Here is a 27,066-nt window from a genome sequence, read left to right on the forward strand (position 1 = left end):
TCAACTTGTCATGGACGCGGCACGTAAAAAAAGACGTTCATGGCTTTACCAATCGGGCTACATACAATCATACAGTAACAGAGGATCATATGAAAACGTGCCACCATTTGCCACCGATTATTTCGAACACTGATTACTTCTCATGTAGCCCTACTTTTGAATTTTCATGTTGGTATTGTGCAATATATTTACTAAATTGTGTATTGTTTGTACTAGTTCAATGTTTTTTTTTCACTTTTGATGTTTTATTATTTATATAATGTAAATAAAAAGGATTTAAATTTAAAAATAAATTGTATAGCTTGTTATTTATTACTGCTGAATGGAGAAAAATATTAAAAATGTCAGAAGTATATCTCATCACTGGAATGCCTTGTGAATAGCCCTGGTGATATGTAAATTGTATGCAAATATTATGCAAATAAATATGCTAATTAGCCGCCCGCCTTTAATTTTCATTTGTGGAGAACACTTTATCTCAAAGGAAAAATTTTGACCAAATTGATGTAGCACACCAGAAAGTTATAATATTTGAATATGTTTGGAATTCAGATGGACAAATCTGCTGTTGTTTTTGCTTTGAAATAACAAAAATCTGTGTAAGATTGATGGCACACTATCATCAAAATGGTGCCAAGTCTACAAAGATTACTTTATCATGGCTTTTGAAATGTGAAAAAACCACACTAGTGACTCCCTGCATGGCAGACCAGACTCCCACACTCCAATGACAGCCTCTGAGGTGGTATTCAATTGGCATTAATTTATCTTGTCTCTTTTGGTTCACAGTCGTTTGGCAGAATCAAAGCTTATCTAGAACATGCTAAGAGCTCACCAAATCTTAATGTTGTTGCTGGTGGTAACTGTGACGACAGGTAGGTGGGAAAATCATTATACATCATGTTAAACAGAGGAAAAATACAAACAGATCATTCCTATATGGTTTCTTAAATAATCCAAACTGGCTAAATGAAAATCCATAGCTTTATGGTAGGTAGGCATAGCAACCACAGTTATGAAATTGGATTATTCAATAATTGGACTTGAACCGTACTTGATTTTATAAGCGTAAATGTACGTCTGTTAAAAATCAAATCTACAAGAATGGTGAGTAGCAGATATGTATATGACATTCATCCTACAACTAGTATAATTATTATCACATAAGCTGATTTTCATCCTTTCGCATCTACCAAAAAGGATACACAAATAAAACTTTCAAACCTTACCGTTCACAAAGCCTAAGACTTCAACAAATGAATTATGCATATACACAAAGACTTAATAAAAATATCTTTTGTGTAAGAAATGTGCTCAAATAAAGTCACTCTAATACCATCCACAGCAAGTAAGGCTTAGCAAATATATTGGAATTCTTATTCGCATTGAATCTTGAATGAGAAATACCAGGACAATTTGCTTGTAGAACTTCCATGATGTGAAAATGCAGTGTTAGATACTTCTATAAGATGTGCTGTTTGTCTCATTATCACTCTGCTCATCAGAGGACAATTACTGAATCCTTTACCATATGTTGATATTTGCAGCAAGGGTTACTTTGTTGACCCGACCGTCATAGAAACCACCAACCCTGACGACAAGATTATGCAGGAGGAGATCTTTGGACCAGTCCTTGCTGTCTATGCATACCCTGAGAAGGACTCCAAAGATATTATTCAACTGGTCAATAAGACTTCGCCTTTTGCTCTTACTGGAGCAGTATTTGCCCAAGATCAGTAAGTATGGCGGTCATAATGCGTCATCAGCATGGTTTTGTTAGCTCACATTTGGTTTGTATATAAATACCAAAAAGAGCTTATATTTAATGATATGGTATCATGCACCTAACATTGGCCTGTAGCAACAGAAGTTCAGACAAATTTTTTTCTTTTTGACCTTTTTTATAATGGCAGACTGTGGCTGCAATCATGTGATATGTGATTTGAAAGTTCCAACCATAACGTGGTAACAAAATACCAAGCTTGCACTTATTGTCAGGGAAATTACAAAAAAAGTCTGACAAAAATATTTAATTGAGCATCCCAATGATGGCAGTGTGTCATGACGACCGTTCAGCCCTGTCAATGATAGACTTTCATGCTTCATTTATGGAAATTTTAGTGGGCTTCTCCTAGCAACCTTGTGTACTCTGAATGTTTCTGTAATCACCCAGACTGCTCATCATTGCCCAAACTGCACAATTTTCATGACTTTATGCCCATAATCACTTTCTCAATTATGATATGACAGGCTGTTTGTTCTTAGTCGAGTTGTTTTACACAGAAGTTTATTTCTTGTTGCGTTGCCTGCCTTGAAAAATATTGTTTCCACTGATACATAAATTTAGAAGTCTGACAGAAAAACTTGAAACCAAGCAATAACATGGTAGTAGTTTCACATCTTGGTACAAATAAAGGGCATGCTAACAACTGTTCTGTATGAGTGTATACATGACTTTTCTGTCTGTTTGCATGTTAAATTTTGGTACATGGTCATTCTTTACTTTTTGTGTTCCCAGAGCAAATCATTACAGAGTTGTGACCAATATTTGAGAATTTTTCACAAGTATAACTTCTCATTGTACCAAAGTTGAGTTTTGTGTTTGTAACCCCTCACTGGTGATTTAAGGAGAAACTTGAAACGGCACTTCTCCTCGTCTTTCATCCACAGAACTTTCATTGAAGAAGCATCAAAAGCTCTCAGGCAATCTGCTGGTAATTTTTACATCAATGACAAATGTACAGGATCCGTTGTTGGACAACAACCTTTTGGTGGTGCTAGACTTTCTGGTAAGTGTGATGTTGTTTTGCATGGAGATATCATGCTTTGTAGAAAAGGTGTCTTTTGCTCTATGCTTGTTCTTCAATTATACCAGTTACACTGTTTGTCTTTTACAGTAATATTTTACCTACTATCTCATAAAGTTGACCTTGTTTCGTTTTAGTTCAATAATCTGGTCAATGTCATTTCAGAACTTTCTATAACATTGTTTCCAGAGTTTTAAACCTCTTGTTGTTTAGATTTAGATTTACTTAAAACACGTCAGCCAAAAATATTGTAACAAAAACGTCTATAAGTGGTAAATACATTGTGAAGGAAAGTTATTGATACTTCCCTTGTCACAGTAGTCTGACTTCATAGCACAGCTGAACATGAGGGCGCCCTCAAGCGTCACTGATATCTCTTCTTTTCTTTTTACTGTCACAGGTACAAATGATAAAGCTGGAGGGCCACACTACTGTTTGAAATGGGCTTCACCAGTGGCTATCAAAGACACCAAGGTTCCCCTGACACAGTGGAAGTATCCTCACATGAAGGAATAAACTGAACAAATGGGAAACACACTCCCCGGAATAAGGAATCCAGATTACAACAAATACAAAACTGACAAAATCTGCTGGAAAGGGATTTAACTGCTTCTGTAGTTGGTTTATTCTGAAAACAAAGAACAAATTAGTTTACTGTCAGAGACTGTAACCATAGCAATGTGAAGTGAAAATGGTTTTCCTGTATGTAATATCAGCCAGAATGAGTGGAAATGTTAGATGGTTTAGCATATATCGGATTAAACTGTTTGAAGTCTTGCCAGAGTTATAGACCTTTTAGTGCAAGAGACAGGACTGCCCATCAAAGAAAGAAATTTTACAGTTTTAGTTTTATCCATAGATTTATTTTGTCTGGGTTTGTTGTAAATACTATATCCACACCATTCACAAACACAACAATGAGAACAAAGTCAAGGTATGGAGGGGTTATGGAACCATTGTCCCAGTTTGTCATAAAATACAAGTATACAAATTTACTGAAATTTGCATTTGTGTATGGGCATTTATTGGATCTCAAGGACAGAGTTGGGTTAGTTGGTCACATTTTGTACAATCTGCTGGTGTTGAAAAGTATTCAAATAAAAGAATATGGTGTGAATGTGGGCAGAAATTTTAGAACCAATAATACAATCTGTGATGTATTTTGTTATAAAAGCATGCCTTACCTGAGTTGCAAGTATATTTTGAGCCTGATGTAAATGTGGTCTGAAAAAATTAAAGTGATGAATAAAAATTCCAAAAATATAAAATACCGCTGCATTAACACTGTGTCTTTTTAACAATTGTGATGTATTTTGTCAAATTTTGAAGTTGTAATGGAAACTATCGAAATGTTTTTATGATATGTCAGGGAAAAATTTTGCACAAATGAGCAACTTCCATGTCACTTGAAGCAAGCCTTGATTTAATGAAGTAATGGCAACAGATGGGTCCAGTTCCCTTGCATATTTTTGCCAAATTTCATGCAAAAACATTGTCATGCAGACAAGATTGCCGTTATATTAAATGCGACCAATATGTAAACATAAATTGTAACATTGTTATGGAGCTCAGATCTAGAATTATCCTGTCAGTTTGATTTGATTATGATTTACTTGACATAATGCAGTTCTGAGTGTAGAGTGAGTATGCAGAGCGCGGAGCAGTGTTCTGATATGGTGAATTTTCAAGTTCTAGGCAAAATGTAACATCTAGTTCTATATCACTAGGCTATATAATGTGTGTGCATTTGTGTGTAAATACACCTTTGCAGCGACTACTAGCAAAATTTCCTGGGATGTAAAAGATCAAAAAGCTGAAGAGATTTTGTCCTGGAAGAACAAAACCTACTTGTGGAGGTGGTTTCTTTGCATAGTATTCAATGTCACAAGTCTGTTGTACGGCAAAACTGCAAACAGCTAATAACCTTGCTCAAAAATTTATGTATTTGAATGTCACTGTACCATGAAATAACTATTCCATACCACTGGATATTGTATATCCCTGTAGTAGGAATGCTGGCGGTGTGGCTATTCCACATAGCCCCTAGTAAATCTCTATTGGTGTTTCCAGAATTCAAACTGCTGTATATACCGCGATGTATATATAAACTGACATAGAGTTCAGGGCATTTTAAAACATGGCAGTGAGGTTGTGGACACAGTATTGAATTTGTAAATGTTTGTCTTCCAAACAATAAATTTAGCAATAATACAATGCCATAGTATGTGTGATAAATGAAATAGTTTATGCTGCAGTATATAGAATTTATATCTGTGTAGTGATAATCACAGTCACCTTCAACTGAAAATTGTTTGAATTTTGAAAGGTCAAGAATTTTAAAACGCTTTTTCAGATGATGTTTCTGATGAAAATATGGATAATTGTAAATTAAAGGCAGCATTCATTGTGGTGTTGGTTGTCCATGGCAACCCTTGTATGCTGTTTGCTCAATATGGCTTCCTTGTCATAAATACAAATTTCATTGATGTTGGGGTGCAAATGAGTCGTACACTTGAAGAAAAATGACATTATGCCATCTTTGAAAGAAATTCTCATCAAGAATAAATGGTGTAAAAGCAAGTCATGTAGGCAAATGGCACATTGCCAAAGTGCTACTTGTATTTCATTGCAAGCCCTGTTCTGAGACTGTCATCTTGAAAAGTTTACATTTCAATACTTGTACAGGCCTAGACAAACTCTAGCACAAAAATATGAAGGGTAGAGTAGCCCCTTACTTCAGGGCACATGTTACTGAATTTGGTGTGAAACCCAGCAATGTGAGCTAGTATATGGCACTATCATCTTTCATTAGTGTTCTACGGTATCCGAATAGGGCTGAATCAAGACACATCTCAAATAAAAAAAACCTAGATACTTCTCAATTCCTCTCATCGTTTGTTGAAAAGGCTAGGGACATCATGTCACAATTTGCTTTCAGACTATTCAATAGATTTTTTGTCGCCGTACCGTTGACATGGTCCCGATCAAGAACCAGCATTTTTTGCACACTGATATATTCTGCAAGACAAAGCTTTTCTACCTCCTTATTGCTAACTTAATCCTTTCATCACCAATGTTTGACCCAACCCCATTACTTCTAATGTGTGGGGAGCTGTACGCAGGAATTGGTAGTGCAAAGGTAAAAAGATACAGCCATGTGATGGCACTGCAGTGGCTGGGTTAGAGGTCCTGGAGCGCCCCCACATGACCGAATACTTCAGTCTTCTCCCTACTTAGTGACTGCTTGGCAGCAAAATGCACAACATGGATGGATGAAGTTTCAAATCAATGTTTTTATTGTAAAAAAGAGAGTAATAAAAACAAATGCCCCTTAATCAGCAATTGGAACAATAAACGATCATCTTGATGGGAACCGTTGCAAAACTTTGAATCAAGTCGCCTGTATCAGAACATCTTGAGCATCCACTATTCACTTGGACAGAGTACATTAATTTAGACTTTTGCATTCCTTTCAATACATAGGAACATCTGGTCTCAGAACTCTTCATCACCCTAACATCTATTCCAGATCCTTTTCATTTGAGATGGAATTTATATAACTGTCGAGACTCAAATGCTCTGCCTCATGTTCATATTTGATCATTTCATTTTATTATCACAGAATCTTGAGATCAAAAAGCATTACAAAATGATGTAAAAAGAAAAAGTAAAATAAACTTGAAGAATGAATAAATAGATAAATAAACAAAGTATGCATCCAGAAAATATTTGATTGATGGCAGTCTCCATTTGTCAATAACAACAATATTCCCTGAGAGGGCACTCTTCCACCCACTCATCACTATACTGCCTGGCACAATCTTTATCATTATTTTCGGCAGCATACCCGGGGTAAAATTATTGGACTTGCTGAGAGAACAGTGGCAAGACAGAATGAGTGAAATTTTGATTTCGAGCATGTATGTTTAACATACAAGAAATAGTAAAAAGTTTTCATAAAAATTCAAGCAGGAGATTTGCGATGGAACTGTCTTTTCAGTGGAAGACACACTTTCCACCATGAATTGCACTTTTAAACATGGTTTCAGGCACACGTTAAACAGTCTGGCCAGGCTTTGTGCAGGCAAAATAGCCCCTGCACATTCCCAGCATGCTTTGTGCAAGGTGAAACTAGCAGATTGCCATCAGGCAGAGTTAATACTGTATGCACATTTTGGCACGAATCTCTTTTTCTTTGCATATTGTGTGAAAAACTGATAAGAACAGCAACATTTATGGAATACCCATCTCTCGCACACAGCACTGAGAAGGCGGTTTATTCCAGTCATAGTTGTATGACTTGCGAACTTGTACTTCCTGCTCGCACAATCTATCATGAGTCACCAACTGCTTGTGTTTTTCGTACATCAGTTCAGGTGCCTGTTTGTGTGTGACAATATATGCGTTATTGCATCCCCTCGAGCGATACTCCGTATCAAACCGGGTGTCGTGAATTCTGTTGACATCAACGGATGCCAGCCAGGCACCAAGGGACACGTCTTCGTTATTATAGATTTTGAGATACTCCATATTTCTCGCAACATAGTGAACCAAATCACTGGACAAGACATAGCCGCCTCCGAGAGCGTACGGTAGGTAATGATCACACAGCTTCCAATCAGGTTCGGCCCACTTTGTTGTTTTCTTTGCTTTTGCGCGACCATCAAAGAAACCCCAGCATAGCCGATCTGGTTGCATAGAGCGCAACTCCTCGCTGAGAATATCCAGCCTTGCAAATGTATCATCGTCAGCTTTCAGCACAAATGTGAAGTCGACGTTCTGATCCAGCCATGAATACATCAAAAGCAGTTTTCTTGTCAAGGATTTGTAGGAATCAATCAACTCCTCCAACAGCAAGAGATCATCGTACTGCATTTGTTCTGCTTGCAACACATCCCTTTCTCCATCACCCAAGCCAGCCACGCCAATAACAAATCTTGGCAAAATGTCTTCTGGGTAGGACGACAACCACGTCTGCCGTATTGCAGTTCGCCGATCAGTATTATGCGGTCCAGTCATAATCATTACGACTAAAAAAGTTTTGATCTTATTATAGTCAGATGTTGCTGATGGCTCTTTGTGAGATTCATGATTCTGAACTCCATTAGGTTTGTCCCTGGTCTCACGACAGGGACGACAGTTGTCTGACATATTGCACTGTGAAAGATAGAGAAGTATGACAAAGAAGCCCACGATCGGAAGCACTTTCAGGAAAGTTCCAATATGTCGTCTGTTCATCGTCTGGATCACCTAAACCACTAACCTGTAAACTACACAAAAAAGGTTATTTGTATTTACAATCCATGATTATTGGGACAAATTCACTTTCTTACTTGGCTTCTCTAAGTCAACTACAAATCCTTCAAAATAACCATGATAAGCTTTACTGGTCATTTGTGCTCTGATCAATGAATTGAAGCACTGTTACAAACTTGGTAATGAATAAGTAGTCACATGGGACCGCAATGTTGTCCACTGCTTGGGAAAAAAACCCTAAAGGGTGGATACTTCATGAAACCATGCATAATTTACATATTTTTCGTTCTGATAATAAATGTTTCTAGTTCTTCAAATATGAATACACCGCAGGGTTACCCAACCCTGAAAATCCTGTGTGTAGAACCCTGAAATGACTCGCAAACACATACCGGTAAGTAACCCTTTGATTGAACCCTGAAGGATGGGTTTATCCCATGCATGATGTCTGGGGTCAAGAGTGTCAGAGTTAAAAGACTTCAGATAGAAGAAAGGTACACTTGTGGAACATCATGTTTTAATAAATTGAAACCCATATACTTTTAATACTATTTTTGTTAATTTCTTTCATTTTGCAGCATTTTAATACGGATAAAAGAATTCTTTATAACGACTGCAATATTCATCCTTCATCATACCAGTGAATTCTAACAACTGCACATTCTTTGGATTTTGGCAAGAGTCAGAAATTTCATTGATAAATTGGTTTAATAAACATCATAGACTTAGAGTTGAAAAGCAATTTTAAATTCAGACATTGAAGAATGGCAATTTGTGCTCTGAATATAAAAATCTGAACAATAATTCTGAATCTTTCTAAAGCAGATTGATAAACGTCACTGTAGACATGAGAGTTGAATAGCAATTTTAAATTGAGACACTGAACAAAGGAAATTTGTTCTCACAAATAAAAAATTTGAACAATAATCCTGAATCTTTCTCTATATACCATTGCAACAGATTCCAACTTAACGAATGACTGATATCATGACTGATATTTCCTGTAGATATGATTCCACAGAGCAAATCCAATGTGACAATGTTTGATTAATGATCCAAAACGTAATATTAAATTAAATTATCAGTAAAATATTACCATTTGAAAATCATTAAAGGTCATAAATAATTGCTTCAAAAAAATGAATGAAAATGACCTGGCCGCTTGCAAAATGTCAGTTCTCTCTGATCCTGATATATGCAGGTATCCTGAATGAACCATTTACAGATAACTATTGTCTCTTGACACATATTTAAATTTCAACAGTGATTCACCCATGGTATTTACACACACAATGTCCATGGCTATAAACTGCCATAGACACTCAAGTTTCAAAATCTATACAGTAGCCAATCTAGACAAATGACTTAAAGGTTTTACTCACCGTAATGTGCAAGGTTGGATAATATCTAAGATCCTATCAAAAGACGGACTGACTGCTGAAGACTCTACTGTCGTAGTTAGACGATGATTTGTCTGGCTGGAGTTGGTGATTCATTAATTTATAGTCTGTGCAGACGCAGACATCCACTCATCACTTTTCATACATATGTGCATGATAATGACTTGCTAACTAGTGGCCACACTGAATGCATTTTATGTTGGATGTCCATTCTGCAGAGAGAAAGGGATCACAATTTACATATTTCACTGAAAAGGACGGACTGACAAGTTCATAGGCAACAATCTGACAATTACTGATACAATTTATCAATAAATTTGACAATTTAAATTAGACAAAAATATCAACAAGCTTCACTGATTACATGATCATGAACCTTTACATCTAAAACTGATGAATGGACAAACTGATCTGGTCATCAATACTGAAATTTTTTCAATGATCAAGTAAATGACTTTCCCCAATTTCACACAGTATGAAAAACATTCACTAAAACCGAGTCTCCTGATAGTGATTAAAATATAGAATGATTCTCAAATTGGTAGGTTCTATGTGTGCATGTTGATATTTGCTGTGATCAAAACTTTCAGAAACTACAAGTAATCTGAATCAAGTAAAACTTCACAGAATTTTATTCAATCACAGTGTGACATTTTTGAGATGAAAAATAAATCTAATTTGGCAAAAGGCAAAATGACAGAATCACCAGTGTTACTTTGATTGCATATAATTGGTATGGAGGTTTAAGGTTACAATACCGAAAGCAAATCCAGTTGTTGTTGATATGAAAGCAGTAATCCATAATTAGAAATACCGGACGTATCAATATTATTATCATAACCAGAAAAACAAAAGAGTGGGTGGCAGAACTCAATTAAAGATAACTAACAGAGTGATGTATCAATTTATAAAACTGTACAGAGAAGTGGGCTTTAACTCTTTACTCTATAATTATTATAGCCAATAATATACGTGTTCTATAGACTCAGAATGCAGAAGTCATGTTCGGTAGTTCAAACTTAAAACAAGCTGTCTCTGTTATCAGTTGTTTGTGTTTGTTATGTCATGATCCCTATAATCAACTCACATTGGCGGTTTTTATTATAGTGGCATTGTTTTTTCAAAAAATAAAAAAAACTTATTTTCATGTGAAATATTGTACATTGTAGGTTGTAACAGTCAAATCAAAGAATGGTTTCTACATCATATGCTCCTAAAATTTAACATTTCATCAGTTTTAGATTTTGAGCAGATGCGCTCAAAAGGTTATCTTTCTGAATAATACCATTCTAGGGGTCACTGTTTTAATGATTTGATGGAATTGCGGGTATAACTTTAAAGTCCACTTCTGACCACTGGTATTGAAATACTAATTTCATGTTGTATAAATAGTACAAAAAGAAAATGTCATTTAAATACAAATAAATATTGGTACTGATGTCCATTTCAACTGTAAAAGGGGCAGACAGACAGACAGGCAGTGTGTGACAGAAAGAGAGACAGTATACAAATGGCATTCTTTTGAAAAGAATGCCATTTGCAGGTTTTGTGGGAATCTACAAAGGTACATGTGTACATAGACCATCGAGGGTCTATGATGTGTAACAGTACACGGTTATACAGGTATACCGGAAGTGATATACAGTTAGTAGCGACTGCGGTTCATTACGCCTTACGGTGAAATAAAATACTTACGTGTGTTCTATATGTATTCAGAAATCTTTAGTCTTGACGGTATAGGCTGCTTTTTAATCACCAAACAACCCAATTTGAAACAGCATCTCTCTGATCTCTGATACATCAATGTGTGGTAATGGACAGCTGTAGAGTATGCCTTCGACGATGTGTGTCATTTGCATTTTGATTACGATGACCCCCACCAGGCTCGTTCATAGATATTTAAAGTAATCTGAGTGTTATTTCACTTATATCATAAGCCTTTGGCTTTATACATAAAAAAAATTGTCATATTGAAGAAATAAATGAAGGAGACATTTCAATGTCAACTTATACCTAAATTAGCGAAGACCGGTAGGGCTAGAGAACGGAGTCTATATTTTGTGACCCAAGGCCATAGCTCAGGCCATTTCCGGCTACCTAGCCCTGTGAAAACTTTGAAACATAAACAGATATCTCCTGACGTCACCAATTTCGGAAATAATTTCCGGAATTTCAGTGCAATATTCTTTGCAACAACAAGTATTTGAACATTCTCTGTAATTTATGAACGTTTTTTCTAGATAGAAATCGCTTAAGCAATAAATGATTCTATACACAATTGTTAATTTCGAGAAAGCTAGGTTGACTGTTACAATTTTCTATTCTTAGAACAGGGGAATACGTAGCTCAACATAGCCTTCGATTTCGTCCGCGAATTTCCAGCAATTTCGTGGATTCATTTCCGGCAAAACAAGATCTTTTGCCTGCCTTACAGAAGGAAGCAACCAAGGTAAATTCTACGGTCTCTACTGTATCACATATTTTTCACTTTGGTCACAGATAAGTGTGCCTGTTGTGTGTTCGTGTAGGACGCCGGCCTTTCACGCAATGGGTTTTATGTAAACTTTGAGATGAATGCTTATCGAGCAGTTTCTTATTTGTCATCTCAACATCAATACCATACCACCGCCGCCCCCATGCTTACCTTGTATATCTTAATGTTCGCATGTATCTGTTTTGCCCGCTTACGTCCGTGGTTTAAGACAAATTTTACCACAAAACGTACGTCGAAACTGATAAAGTGATTTAATCAGTTTTGTTACTGATTTCGATCCTAACAGCTGTCATGATGAAGAACAAAAACCACCAAACATGGCATGTGTGAATATGAAAGTTCATCTATTTGTGTAATGTGGGTTATGGAAATACTGTATAAGATAATGTGATTCAAGGTCACGCATATTTAAAAACAAGGAGGATCTACTGGATTCATTGATTTGTAGACTTCTAAATTACAGGTTTAATTCATACACAGGAGAGCGGGTCTCTCCCTTCCACTGTCTAGCAAGCCTTTATAATAATGAAACCATAATTTACCAACATTGCTCATCTGATGATTGACAAACTTTCCCTTCAATCTTCATCATTTCTCTTCCAGATGAGTAAGAGGATGAATACCACGGCAACCGCCAGGTTGAAGCAAGATTACATCAGAATCATGAGGGATCCAGTACCATACGTAACGGCGGCACCTCTACACTCAAATATACTTGAATGGTAAGCCACACACACACTGTACTCAGCAATGAATACACTTTCATGTCAACAATTAGAGATAAAGTTAGCCTTCTCACATCTTGTGTGAAAGCTGATTTTATGAATAAAGTCATCCCTCACATATCCTGTTGATGGATGAGGTTTCTGTATATGAAAAAGTTATTGTTGTCAACAATTGGACATTTTTACCTTACATGGATGATGTATGTTGAAACTGAAAAACTGGTGGGTTTTTGGGGCCTAGAAGGCTGGTGTTAATTGTTTAGAGAAAGGGGAAGATGCACATAATTTGTATTTTTATATGCGAATCCTGATTCTAATGTCAAATGTAAAACCAACTGTAGTAGTCTGATAACATAAAGGTTATCATCTTGTACAGTCCATGAAAGCAAGTTTGATTTTTCTGCTCAATACAGAAGGATTGAACTCTTCCCACTTCTAATAAAAAGGCAGTAATATTTTTAAACTGTCTTGGAACTTGCATATGTGATATGGTTTCCCAAAATATTAAACATGTGCACCTCGAAAGTGAAAGACTTAAACTTAAAGAAAATAAATGAAACAAACAGATTACAGTCTGATGGATCAAAACAACTGCTTGCAGCTGTCAATCTTCAACACTTACTTTGCTGTTGCTCTGTATCAGATATTCACTTAAAGTTACACAGACGTCATGTGTAATGTGTTTGTCCATTTTGTCAATGAAAGTCTACATTGACATATAACAAATATGATTTACATCAACCTACGGTATTCACCCCGATTCCCTGTAAACAGGCCCACACTCACCAATGATAACAGTGGGTTTGGGCCAAATCATGGTATATCCTGAAGGATTAGCACACATTTAATGTTGCTGACAGTATAAATATTATATATGATTTAAACAACATTCATTCATCCGTGCCTGAGACATACTGTGCTAGGTTATTGAGGTGTCAGACTGTCTCAGAATCAGAAGAAAGTTATCAACATTGTAGCTGACACTTTGCCTCGCACAAACTATTACACTTATCAGTCCAGTTCATTCCCCTGTGACTTGGTTGACCAACCTTCAAATGAAACTTGTATGATACATATTAACCATCTGACTGTCTAACATTGGTAGACAGCTATTTTTGCTATGATGTGGTTGAATCCATTTACTTGAAGGGGAGGGAGAGGGAACAGTACATATCCTACTTTTTAATTACATATGAAACTTGTAACCTGTCAATATCAAATGGTGGTCAATTACATTGTTAACCACAGTCAGACCATGGTTTGGTCCACACCCGTTTCATCTATGGTACGATGAGTCTTGACCTGATCACAGGCAATGAACATGTTAACCCTTTTAGTGCTGTAATTTTTCCCACCAAAATTTTAGTGCAACATTTTACCACTTTTATGAATTTTTCTGTAATTTTTTTGATAATTTTGATCCAAATGGTATTACATTTTATCGGCTACAGTTTCTTATCAAAATTTTGGCAAAAATCTTTAAAAAATTGACTGGGATATAATTTTTAAAAGGCAACAAAACTTGACTTTGGCACTCAAAGGGTTAAAATAGGGTTGATAGATCCATATGCATTGCATGGGGAGTGAAAGTGTCAACTCAAGTCCTATATCTCATTGCAGGCACTACGTGGTGAGAGGTCCTGAAGGAACACCTTATGAAGGAGGTTATTACCACGGCAAACTTGTCTTTCCTCGGGAATTTCCTTTCAAACCACCAAGTATTTACATGATAACTCCCAACGGAAGATTTAAATGCAATACAAGGTAAATCTCCATAGTTTTTGTTGTTGGAAAGATCATTCATAAAATTTTATCATAATAATTTATTCAAAACAATGAGATTAATTGAAAAAGTGAGTTAAACTTAACCTGTTTTGTTAAATTCAAATGTTAACATATTGACTGCCACAATATTTTAAAATTGCCAAACACAAGTTATGAACATATATACGGTGTATCATTTAGACAGTGGGATGGGGGATTCCCCCTCTGTTGAGATGTTGGCACCCCTAGTAATTTGTCAAGGAGGGACCAGGCCCCATGAAATGGTGCCAGTCACACCTTTTAGATACAAGTAGAACACATGAAGCTAAATTTTCTGGTAAAGTGGGAAAATCCCCCTGTTGATGCCATCCTGGATGAAACACTGCATATAGGATCTGAGTGGAATTTCCTATCACTTATGACTCAATGAAGTAATTTGTTATTGTACCGGAAATTTCTGGCTGTAGAGGTAGTCATGGTGTTGATTCTTAGTTGGCTATGACAACTGTATTTGTAAATTGAAGGTGTTAATAATGTGTCAGTTAAAAATCCAACTTTCTCTTCATCGATTCTCTTTTCAGACTTTGTTTATCTATAAGTGACTTTCATCCTGACACTTGGAACCCAGCATGGTCAGTGTCAACAATATTAACTGGACTTCTAAGTTTTATGGTTGAAAAAAATCCAACCCTTGGTAGTATAGAGACGTCAGACTACACAAAGAGGCAGTTGGCAGCACAAAGTGCTGCCTACAACTTGAAAAATCAAATTTTTACAGAACTTTTCCCGGATATAGCACAGGTAGGTCTGATGATGATAGCTTGTATTGTAACAACCACTGGCTAATGTACTTCACTAAGGTTAGCATGAATTTGTAACAGTGTCTGGTCACAGTGACCATAACACAGATGTATTTAAACTACTGCTTGCAGATTCAGTCAAACCTGTCTGAATGGTCAGCCTTACTGAGTAGTCACCTCTGTATAGTGGTTGCTTTGAGGCAGTCTTGTGACATTTCATATGTTCAAGACCCTCTACAGAACAACCATCTCTCTTATGTGGTCAGTCGCCACATGTAAATGTAATTGCTCCAATTTTATTCAAAGCCTTGGTATACCAGTAATGGTCCGCACATCTGACTTTGAGTGACCACTGTCAAAATATGCCCGAAAAGCAAGAAATGACCAATTGTACATCTGCATTACAAGCTTGTAGAAACTAAATGTATGTATTATGATTTTCAACAGATTTTTTATGTAATGGAATTTTTTTATTGCCATTATTTATCCCTGCCTTCACCACTCAACACATCACCTACACTGAAAGTAATGCCACACCCACCCTCTACAGAAAGGCCACCTCCATATAGTGGTCTATTTCCGTGGTCCTTTGTGTGACCACTATACACAGGTTGACTGTGCGGTATGTTTTAACTGTTGATTGAAACAGTCTCACGTACCATGCTGTGGACACAAACTGTCATAAGAGCTAAAATTTCCCTGGAAAATGTGTTATATTTTTACACAGAAATTTCAAAACCATGAACGACTCTATCCATATTTTGTTCAATTTCTCTGGAACCAGACCTTAAATAAACAACTGTACAGTTTCCTTTACAGGTCCTATACAAGAAACTCACCAGTGGATAAACGTCTCAGTTAATCATAAAACCTACCTGCTGTCTTTTGACTCTGTTTGAACCCCAGAGAGCAATGACTAGATTCAAGACCACTCCTAGCATAGCGTACATCAATCTTTCAGTCATGTGATTACAATGAATAATGTACAAATCAATGGAAAACTCATTGGATCAGTTGTGCCATTGCAAATGAGAAATCACTGCCAATGCAAGCACAGCCTCCTTTCATTTCATTATTTATCAGTAATATAGTATTCTCCATGATTTCGAGGTGTATTGTATATGTGTCAAGGTCAAGTCTGTGATTGCCCATTCTTTGGTACTCCGTAGTCTCTTTCCATTGTGTTTTTCCTGTTGTAAATAAAAGTGCGGATGTCAAGAAGTGTTACAATCTTGAGAGACATGTACCCTTTTAATTGAGATGATTGTACACGGTCAGAAAATGTCAATCCAAGTCAGACAGTTTAATGACTGTTAATAGTGAAATGATCTATTTTACCAGAAAACATGCCTTATAACCACAAATGGAGTATTAATGGGTAACATATATTCTTCCCAAGTTAATATCAAATTTTGCCTATATTATGCAAAATGTGTTCCTTTTTGTAATTCGAAAAGTGCTAGTGAGATTAAGTAATCAATATCTGCATAGAATACAGCCCCATTTTATAATTTCCCTCTTGCTAACTTATCCAGAAGTTGATGACGTATCAAATGATTGACTTTTTTCTCACATACATTTTATTTTTCTCTGGACAGGAGGCGAGGGAAAAACTTCAACGACAAGAAGAAGAACTGAAAAGGAGTGCAGATTCTAGAACAAATCCTCTGGCGATATCTCAGAGCACTGCTCAGGGCGTGGTTGTGAATAACGGTGATAATGGCTTTGTAGGAAGTACCTTGGCCAACATCATGGTGATCGTTGGCTTTGCGGCATTTGCGTATACAGTCAAATATGTTTTAAAGACAATAGCCAATGGCTAGATCTATTTTTGGTGTGTAAATACCTGATACGAAGGCTGGAGATTTGGGGTTTTCTTCATCAATTTTTTTTTGTTGTCATATGTTTTAAACAATAATATTGTCAAACAATGGAGATTTCTAATTTTTTTTTCCATTATAGTTTGTATTTCATGCAGAGAATTTTATGACACAAGTGCCTCTTTTGTTTTGAGATACATGGAACTATAAAAGACATCTAGTGTAAATCTGTGTTTTGAGTTAAACATATTTGTTTAACCTTCACAATGCTGTATCTCTCTCTTTGCACAGCTACCCAGTATCACCAATGTCATGGACTTTCTTTGAAGTCAGACAGGACACTATTATTTCAAAACAATTTTGCTCTGTGCAATTTGTACATATTTCAAGGATGAGGAGCTTGCTTACATTTGAAATCACATGCTGAATCACAGACAACTTCATAGTAACGCAACTATGTTGTTGTTTTGTGTTTTCAGTGAGTGCCATGCTGTGTCTATAAAAGTTTTGGCATGGATGATGGAGCAGACACTGAAATGAGTTACTGCTTGATAATCTCATTCACTCTTTGCTGCCAAGCTATTTGAACAGATACACAATACACTGCAGCTGGACTATGTACAACTGAAATACCAGTGTATCTTTTCAGATTTCCCAGTCTGTTTTGTCAAATGGAGATACTACTATCTCATACCTGCATGAGAAATTCACAATTTCTCAGTATCTGGTGTGTGTTGTAAGTAGTGAATTCCAAATGTTTCCTCATGACCAAACAAACAAACCATTTCATAAAATTGAAATATGGTCCTCAATGTTGTGATGATATCACTGACATGAAATGAATGACAAACCTTATGAAGTACTTTCCTGCCCTATTACAGCACAGGTAAAGACATTGTGGTAACGTCTTATATATGTATAGAGGCCCTTTCTATTATTAGAATTTTATTCATATAAAGACCATATTTTGCAAATGAAAAGCTCTGTTTCACACCAACTTATTTATTTCATCCTTAAAAAAACAGATTTCAAACCCTATAAACAACCCCCCAACCCCCCCACATTGCAGTACACAGGTCTAAGTGTGTCATGGAAAACACAGTTGCAGGTTTGAAACTGAGACAGTCAGAAAATATGAAATATTATCGGACAAACCTTTCTTGGGTGATGTAAAGTGAATGCTGTTTCTGTTCCCCTATGGTGTGTAACCCTTTCACTACTATGGTTTGGCCCAAACACATTGATATCAATGGTGAATGGGGTCAGCTTATTTACAAGAAATGGGGGTGAACATCTACAAATGAAGTCAAAACGGTCTATGTGGGGGTTCAACCATGTTAAAGAACGGCGGTGGTGACGGGGTCAAAATGGAAGAATCCCAACAAATTTGTCCACGTATCTTTGAAACTGTTACTTCTATCATGTTCTATGTGTAAATAGCCTGAACTCTTGATCATTGGATGTGCATGCAGACAATTACAAGACAATTATGTGTAAAAAAATTTATGTAGGAAGAACTGAAAACTTGTACTGCCTCAAACAGTAACCTGAATTTCATTAGTTCAAGTGAATCTATATTCTTGTTCATCAACAGTTTGTGTACCAAAATTTTCTTTCATCATTCTCGGAACTGTAAATCAAAATGCTGATTTCAATATGCAAAAATGATTGACAAGGATAATTTTTTGAATATAACTATTCTCAGTGTAGGGACTTTTTCGTAAATTTTATGTCAAGTTTTTTCAAGCATATGAATGTCTATAGCATGAAAAGATATATCTGTGTTTTCAAATGATTGTCTAATTCATTACTGAGAGCATATTTGGTAATAAACTTGTCTATCACAGAGTGCTTATTTTTGCTGTAGTTTCTGTCATTTATACATGTACCCAGTAATCATCATTTGATATGCAGCTGTATACTTTGTAGAAAGCTAAAGCTGCAAGGTCAAAAGAAAATGTTCCATGTATAAGAAATTGCAAACCACAAACATTGTTCATACATGCAAATTAAGATTTAGTTTCCATTCGCACATGAGAGCAATATAAAAATAGACCAATGTAATTTTAGTCCTTTGTCACCTCTGACCTGTCAAAGTTCAAAATGGTGGACTTCGACAACAGCATGACATTTGCACTGTCGGTGCTTTTCATACACCATTCATGCACAGGAGTGGCAAGTATGACTGCCACTCACTGTTTTCCATTAGAGACATCTTCATCATCTCTTGACCAGTCATGGGGGACAGAATCAGATAAAGGTTGTTGGGAAAGAATAAATGCAACTTTCACTCCAAATTATTCTCAACAGCCATTCCAACATTCATAAGACTTTCATGCTATCACAAAGCATTGATATCAAGTTTATGAAGGTACAGGTAATGTCAGCTCTATCCCTGAACAAATTAACTAGACAATAATCACAGGAGAGCAAAGGACAATCACCATGCAAATAGTCTATGTCAACCGAAACTAATGCAAAGAAGCAGGGATTTTTGACTGCTGCTTTTAAGGACATAGAATTTCATATGATATGGGATTGCTTGATTGAAAATATTATATTATGCTCCAAACACAGTATAGGCAGCATCAGACTACACACCTTGAAAAAGACCAAGACCTGTTGATTGTAATTACAATGGCTGTAATTCTTGCAACAAATGTAGCAATACTTATTTTTAACACTTTTATAACACAAAGGCACTAATTCACATGATTTGTACAGACATTAAAGTCTTATAATCCAAGTGGACAATTTTTTTACTGTGTCAAAATGGTCACCATGAAAGATAAACAATGTGTACTCATAAAGTGTTTTCAAAAAAAGAAACGGTACACTATCAACCACTGTCTCTCTTCTTCACCAAAATACTAAAATTTAATAACTTCGATCAATCACACACTCTCATGTAATGGTTAGCAGAAAGAGGAGTTGTCTTATGATAGTATCAAGAGAGGTTTTATATTTTAATGCAAGAAAAGTCTTCATTACGATGCAAAAGCAGTATACTGCTGTTATTATCCAGCAGTGCCAAACGTTAAGTCATAAAACCATCAAATTGTATTGGTATGTTGCTGGTGCCCTAAGTCCCGGATTAAAACTGAACAGTAAGGATTTATGTCAAGAAAGTAAGGAAACTTCGAATCCCTCGTGAAAAATTTCACTTTTTCACTCTTGCATGTATGCAGCTGTGATTTTTATGTATTCATATACGTGAAAATAAAAGTTAGGTGTGAGTTCCTTTCATTCCTTTGCAGTGAGTGTACGACTTCGCTGTAAACTACGCCACCAACGAGCAAGTCCATGTATTACCTCGTTTGATGTATCCCACAAAGCATCACGACAACATGGCGGCTCGCTTGAATTGTTGACTTCGCCGAAACAGAATAGTTTGGAACTGAGTTTTAGGTAAGCAAAGTCTCTCTTTTCTTTGACGCGTACGATTAAAGTTCCTTATTCCTATCGGAAGCTTTTACACCAGTAAACTCGCTCAAGAGCAGGTAATCGGTGCCCTCGCTTAGTAGATTACGATTCCCGTGAAATTCTGCTGAATGCAGATGTAAATATTGCCAACATATTGCATCGAAGATGTCATTGTATGGGCGACCAACAAAGGTGAAGTATAAAAACTACGCCTAGCTTGTGAAATTCACATTATGATCACGACAACAAAACTTTAGACGGAGATAGTTGATATTTTGGTGTTATTGTACCGTTGTACAGAAACAACGTACTGTACGTACAATGTCATGTCTAAACTTGCCCAGTGAAAACGGTAAACTGCCGACTTCTTTCGAATTCAGTCATAGGGAATTGTTCGATTGCAGAAATAAGAAAAATAAACTGTCACAGAAGTAAGAAAAACAATTTCCCAAACACTTAATTTCATTTTCAAGCAATTCGTAATCAAGGTAATGTATATTACTGTAGAATTTTACTGTAACTGTGCTGAGTGCTATCCAGCATCATTTGCAGTGGTGTCCTGGTATGGCCCCCGGTGTCAGTGTCACTGTTAGTGTTAGAATATCAGATAGTCTTCAACTGCAAATACCCTTACACACTTTACATTAACCTATAATACATATGCACTTCTTCCTGCCTAAATATTTGAAAAATATTTGCATTATAGAGATTCCTAATACTCATTACAGATACACATATTACATGTATGCTACATTGTATTGGCGTCATGAGTCTTTCCCATCCAAGTTTAGACAAAAGTTCTTCAGTTTGCTGCAATATTCAGGAAAATTGCCAATGTCTTTGCCAAATAGTCTCTTTTGGGGGCGATTTTGGACAGATGTGAAATACGTACTTGTAAAGATTCACAATCAATCAACATTACCTTGCATCATTGTCAGACAAAATTTAAATGTCCTCAAAATTGTTCTTTTAATTAATGAAGGACATATGTGTTAACAAGTTTCTCACCAGCATAAACATTTAAGTTTGAAGTGTATCGACATTCCAACATTAACATGGCATCTTTCACCAGTGATGTCTTTCACCACACTTATTACCACCTATTGTAATTGTATTGTTATTTCTTTTTCAGGGAAAGTGACTGCTATTGAAGATAAGTGATATTCTGTAGTAAGATTTGGTTGTCATATTGATCTTAGTTGTTGTTATTTGGTATTTGTCAAAGCATATGTACTCTGACGTGAAAACTGCCAAGTAAACAAGGAACAAGGACAATTATATTCCACCATCCAAAGTCAAGTTTACTTCAGGACAAGACTTCTGCGTCAAATGTTTCACTGAATGCAGCATCTATTTTGAATTGAAACCGGAGAAAGAGACTGTTCAGGGAGTTAAACAAAAGAAGAAATATAAAAAAATAAGGACAAGATGGCATCACATGTAGCCTGCTTTCAAACTGAGCAACCAAGACTCCCTCCTCTTCCTCAGCAACAAGTCAAAGGTCACGGCGCAGTCTCAGATTATGAAAAGCATGTGCACCTACATGACTTTGTTATTCCAACTGTCCAGGACAAAGACAGTGCCGACATCCAGCCACAACCAACACAGAACATTCCCATTCCAATGGCAGCTTTTCCAAGTGCCCCAAGCAACCTTGGTGATCCAGAGCTCTGCTTGTCTCCTGAACGACCAGAGCGACCACTGAGACCAGTCGACCGTTCTCCTGAAAAACCCCATGTGCATAAACACAGATCAGACGAACTTACAAACGGCGTTATGATGAAACCTCTAAACAAACTGGAGGGGATTGAAATCGATGTGAGACCTGTGGTGAAAAAGAATATTGGAAAGAGAGACAAAAGTGGAAAGAGAAGCACCAAGGAGAATGAAGAGAGGAACCGCATCAACAGAATCACCATGGCAACAGGGGAAGGTGAATCGCATCTCTCAAAGCCCATCTACAATTCAACGGTGGCACTTGGACAACAGTTACAGGCTTTGAAACAGAACAGATTTGATGCTGAGAGTGCTGTGCTTCAAGTCTTGCATACATCAGAAGCAACTCAGTGTGCCCTGAATGAGAGGGTCTCTGAAACCGTCAACGTTCCAACCAATGAGAAGAAATATTCAGGTATGAAATGATCAAAGGAAATCAATGTTGCGTACTTTGAAGTCACACAAATATTAATGTACAGTTAAAGTTCTGAAAGTCACCATAGAATTCTTCATACATGTACCTCAAATTGTTCGTGCCTTGAAATAAAAAGGTGTAAACTTTTGCTAAAATGTTCTCTTTCAAAATAAAAAATAAAAATTGAAGGTCCTTGCGCAAAATTTGGCACTAGAGAAATGATATAGCTGCATTACTGGTATGTAAAATTCAAAATGACTACATTCCTGTGTAATCTTTATTTGGTAAAATAAAATTTTTGGAATTTCACAAAAATAGCCAGTGAAAACTTTAGTTATCCACGAGCTTCAAAACAAGCCCAACAAGTGGTAGGTCAAAACAATTTTGCTAAAGTTTTACGGTTCAAATGTCATCCCCGAGGCATATTCTACCTAGACTGCTCCAAGTCTGTCGACATATAAATATTGAAACAGAAACTGGAGAAATAAACTTCAGCAGACTGTCTCATTAGAAGTAGGCTGTCTGTAGAACGTAGGGTGAACGCAATGGCCAACAGGCTGCTGAGAAAAACCAAACAACAAGGGTCCAGTCTTCATTCTACCTTAAAGGTAGACAGTCACTTGTAATCTAAATATGCCCATATATGGTCAAAGAGGCGTTCCTTGGTGTTCAAAATGCCCATGTGAGGGCGCTGTTTTTAAAAGCGGCCACCCGCTTAAAATCTATGATTGGTTAGATTTTATCTTTCCATGGTAACTGTGGCAAAATTAGAACAGGTGACAGTATACTGTACCTTAATCATATTAAAGGTGTATGAAAATACCAAACATTTTTTGAAATACAGCTGTCTACATAATCTTGGCCATCTAAAGACCTCATAGTTGCCAGTGAAGATGAGAATTGGGCATTGCCTTAAAGTCATATTTGTTCATATTCCTTTCAGGTCTGATCAGTGTTGATGTGCCTGTTGAAGAGACTGTTAGTCATGTGATTGAAGAAAAGATGTCAAAGGTCAAAGCAAGGCCAGAAAAGAAACCTAAGGTAATTACTTGATATTTCCTGATACAACAGTTTAGAGAAAATCACTGCAAAAATGTGCCAAAATGAGAGATATTCTCCATAGCAAGCAATGGTGTGATTCACTGTGTCTTGTAGAATTGAAAGTGTTTTACGTTACAGAAACATTTTAGTGAAGCAAGAATGCAGAATATATACATGCATACAATGCATAGAGGTTATTTTGTGAAATTTTCAAATGCAATGAAATCACATATTGTATGCTTATAACATAATAGTATTATAATTGTGACATTGCAAATGAAACAGAAAAAAAAAATTTAAAATGTCAGAAATAACAGAGAATATATCAGTCAGTGTGTATGCAAATTTATTTGATATATTATGTAAAGTAGATGCCAAACTTATGCAAATGAGCAGCTCAGCTGTTTCTTAGATAATGAATATTTATCAAGTAAATACAGGAAATTTCATTTTCATTGATCATAAGTGGACAATAAACCAGGAATTGCGCATTGTATAAATATATGGAGAGCAGGCAATTTTTTCAGTAATCTCTGGTTTTTCTTCATATCAAAATAATACAGCTCATATCAGGAATTATTTGATTCTGTGTTCAAAGTTGGAAATCTCATTAAAATTTAATTACTTCAAATCTCTTCAGGAGCCAGAAACTCCAGGACCAGATATCATGGAATTCTTCACTCCGGAGCTGCAGGAAGAGACGGCACACTGGTATTCAGCTTCCTTGCCCAAAGTTGTCGTGTCGCCGGAACAGGCACCGGAGAATCATGGCATTTGATCTCTACAGACATGTACAGTGGTGGGAACAACACTAAGTAATCTGGGATATTCAATATAAAAAGATATATCAGTATTGGGAATTATTTCTTTTGGTATAAAAAATAGATTTCACATATAGATTTTGTATATAAACAGTATGTAGAAAACAAGTATCAGGGCTACCCAGGGTTCTCCATGAGGGATTTTGAGGGTGTGGCCACCTCTCTGTTTTTGAAAAATTCTTTTCATATGTTAATGACAACGAAAATAATGCATTTCATAACAAAGGATATGCAAATTAAATTTTCAGTAAATAGGCTAAACCCGGAATTCGAATCGACCACGGTACAAACAAAGCCATGTGCGCAAACGCGCATAGACGAACGTGTATTTCCATACGCGTTAGTACACATGTGGGTTTGTTTGTACCAGCATCACGTGATTATTTGGGCGTACTGAGTCTGTAGAACGCATCGCGTCCTTTTTATTCCGGAGTAGAACCATTGGTCATCCCCTGTTTTTCCAAGCTGTGGAGAACACTGTTACTCTCTCAGTCATAAACTTTAGACTTGATAGAGTCCATAGTGTCCTTTTTGTCAGTTTAGACCACTGCCATAGCCACTCACATGACCAGTCTATGTTTCAGTGGTTTTATGGTCGAGTGGTGCACGTGACAGATTTGTCCACAGTGAAGTGAGTGTGCTGATAGTGAGACGCTGAAAGTACCAAACAGCAAACTTGGAACAGCACTCATGCAGGCATAGTCATAATGGGAATAACACAACAAGTTGTCAATGTTCTAACAAAATACCCTCTTCAGACTCCAAAACCTGTCTGAGAATAAAAATCAGGGATCACTGTGCAAAATTTTGGGAGTAAGGAAACGAATTATACCTAAAATTTTCTGATATTACAAATTCAAAGTCATTGCTATATCCTTTATTAATGTCATTAAAATATATAAAATATTCATTTTTCACAAAAAGCAAGATAGTGAATCACTGTGATAACTGTATTTGTTCAAACAGCTTCAAAAAAAAGAGATTTCAGTGTCACATAGATGTTGTAGGTCGTTGTTGCATAGCATTTTTGCCTCATAACTTTGAATTTTTTTATTACGGTCTAAAAGTTGCAGAATCTGAGTAGAGCCGCCTGTGTTGTCAGTACCAATGAAATATTGTATCTACAGAAATTTTTGAAATATAATTATTATGGACTATAACTATTCAAATTGAAAATAAAGTATTTCTGTTCTTGCCTCAATAGATAAACTAAACTAATGCCAAAATCAGCAAGTCTGAACAGAAGGGTCCACTCTGAACTTTTACAAATCATCATAATCCTAAGGAGTCCAGGTGCTTTAAAAGCCATCAAAGCCCCCTAAGAAACCCAATTGTTTTCATGTTGCAGGCTGGGCAAAGTTTTCATCAGGCGGACTTGTAAATCTATGCTTGTAAGAAATTCACAATACATCCAAGCCAGTGTTGTTTGTATTGAAGTGAGAAATGTTAGACTAAATGGTGAAGAGTTGTTTAGAAGATATGTTGTAATAATTTCTGTGCTGCATGGACCCATGACAGTCACATACCATGTGAATTCTGTAATGAGCAATATGTTTAATTCTTTGACAGAGGAGTCATTTACCATGTGGCGCCCTCTATGTTTTCTGTATGAATTTCATGTGTCATGTGTGTATTGTCAATTTCTTTTCTTCAACCCCACATGATATACTAATCTTCTGTCAAAGGGATTTTTTTGCATTAATCAAGCCAATTCAATATATATTTTTGATGTGAATGTATCGTGGTGATCTTCGTTCAAGACACAAAAATGACAATTTTCCTCGATGTAAGTAAGAGGGTATACTGTTCTTAATTGTGTATATATTGCTTTTTTCAAATAGTAATAAACAATACAAAAATTATGTAAATTCAAAATGTACATGAAAAGTATTATGTCATGGTCACTTCACGACAAGACCACCAACCCCCCAAAGCCCTCCCTTGGTGTCGAATGCTCTATCCCTAATGAAGTAAGGCTATTGTTATGCACAAAAGAGATTAATTAAAAATAAATTTTGGAATTTTCCTACAGTCAATGTTGTTGACTTAATAGCGTCACAGAATCACAATGTACTGGCACAACCACATGCTCAAACATGAATGGAAATATACTTCTTCCCATACACATCTGTACCCGTTGGTTTGGTTGGATTGCAGTCATGTGACCTCTTCAAAGTACTGAGTCTGTACAACACACTAAACATGCACTTTATTGCAGAGTAGACGCATTGCTATGAGATTCAATACAGCAAACAATCATCAAATGAAAAGGAAATACAAACATACATGAGATCAATGAAATTTGTTCAAATGAACAATCATGATTGTTATTGAGTTACACTATTGTGTCCATTTACGGCAGCTGTGAGGCACCAATACAGTGACAAGGTCATTTGTAGGTCAAACACACATTTGTCATGTTGAAATACGACAGGCTCCCTATTGACATAAATCTGGCATTGATTTCATCTTACTGAAAATCTGTAGGACTTGTGATATATCTCTAGATTAAGATGTACACAGATCAATCCAGCATGTGTCACTCAAAGCAATAAAACCTAATAAAATAAAAAATGAAAACAGA

General features: G+C 36.3%; 4 protein-coding genes across 6 annotated transcripts in view; 3 read left to right on the top strand and 1 right to left on the bottom strand.

Moving 5' to 3' along the window:
- The window catches only part of LOC139137597 (delta-1-pyrroline-5-carboxylate dehydrogenase, mitochondrial-like), a 38,963-nt gene extending 33,942 nt beyond the window's left edge, over nucleotides 1-5,021 (top strand). For all 3 annotated transcript variants that reach the window (XM_070705789.1, XM_070705786.1, XM_070705788.1), the window contains exons 11-14: nucleotides 790-875; nucleotides 1,548-1,736; nucleotides 2,671-2,789; nucleotides 3,208-5,021. In XM_070705789.1, coding sequence (XP_070561890.1) covers nucleotides 790-875; nucleotides 1,548-1,736; nucleotides 2,671-2,789; nucleotides 3,208-3,323 — 510 coding nt within the window. In that variant the 3' untranslated portion in view covers nucleotides 3,324-5,021. The remainder of the gene's footprint in view (nucleotides 1-789; nucleotides 876-1,547; nucleotides 1,737-2,670; nucleotides 2,790-3,207) is intronic.
- Nucleotides 5,022-6,080: 1,059 nt separating this feature from the next.
- On the bottom strand, nucleotides 6,081-11,329 carry LOC139137600 (beta-1,3-galactosyltransferase 6-like). Its single transcript, XM_070705791.1, has 3 exons — nucleotides 11,159-11,329; nucleotides 9,446-9,675; nucleotides 6,081-8,070 (listed from the first exon to the last, which is right to left on the bottom strand). Exon 3 carries the CDS (start codon nucleotides 8,043-8,045, stop codon nucleotides 7,041-7,043), a length of 1,005 nt encoding a protein of 334 aa, XP_070561892.1. The 5' UTR covers nucleotides 8,046-8,070; nucleotides 9,446-9,675; nucleotides 11,159-11,329; the 3' UTR covers nucleotides 6,081-7,040.
- LOC139137602 (ubiquitin-conjugating enzyme E2 J2-like) lies at nucleotides 10,908-18,917 on the top strand. The gene is made up of 5 exons (XM_070705793.1): nucleotides 10,908-11,912; nucleotides 12,561-12,679; nucleotides 14,303-14,446; nucleotides 15,028-15,247; nucleotides 16,845-18,917. The coding sequence occupies exons 2-5, from the start codon at nucleotides 12,561-12,563 to the stop codon at nucleotides 17,067-17,069; spliced, it is 708 nt and encodes a 235-aa protein (XP_070561894.1). The 5' UTR covers nucleotides 10,908-11,912; the 3' UTR covers nucleotides 17,070-18,917.
- A 1,427-nt stretch (nucleotides 18,918-20,344) lies between these two features.
- Nucleotides 20,345-27,066, top strand: LOC139137599 (uncharacterized). Its single transcript, XM_070705790.1, has 4 exons — nucleotides 20,345-20,474; nucleotides 21,622-22,620; nucleotides 23,564-23,661; nucleotides 24,302-27,066. The coding sequence occupies exons 2-4, from the start codon at nucleotides 21,918-21,920 to the stop codon at nucleotides 24,437-24,439; spliced, it is 939 nt and encodes a 312-aa protein (XP_070561891.1). The 5' UTR covers nucleotides 20,345-20,474; nucleotides 21,622-21,917; the 3' UTR covers nucleotides 24,440-27,066.

This window comes from Ptychodera flava, chromosome 7 (genome assembly GCF_041260155.1).
Source record: "Ptychodera flava strain L36383 chromosome 7, AS_Pfla_20210202, whole genome shotgun sequence".
Lineage (NCBI taxonomy): Eukaryota > Metazoa > Hemichordata > Enteropneusta > Ptychoderidae > Ptychodera > Ptychodera flava.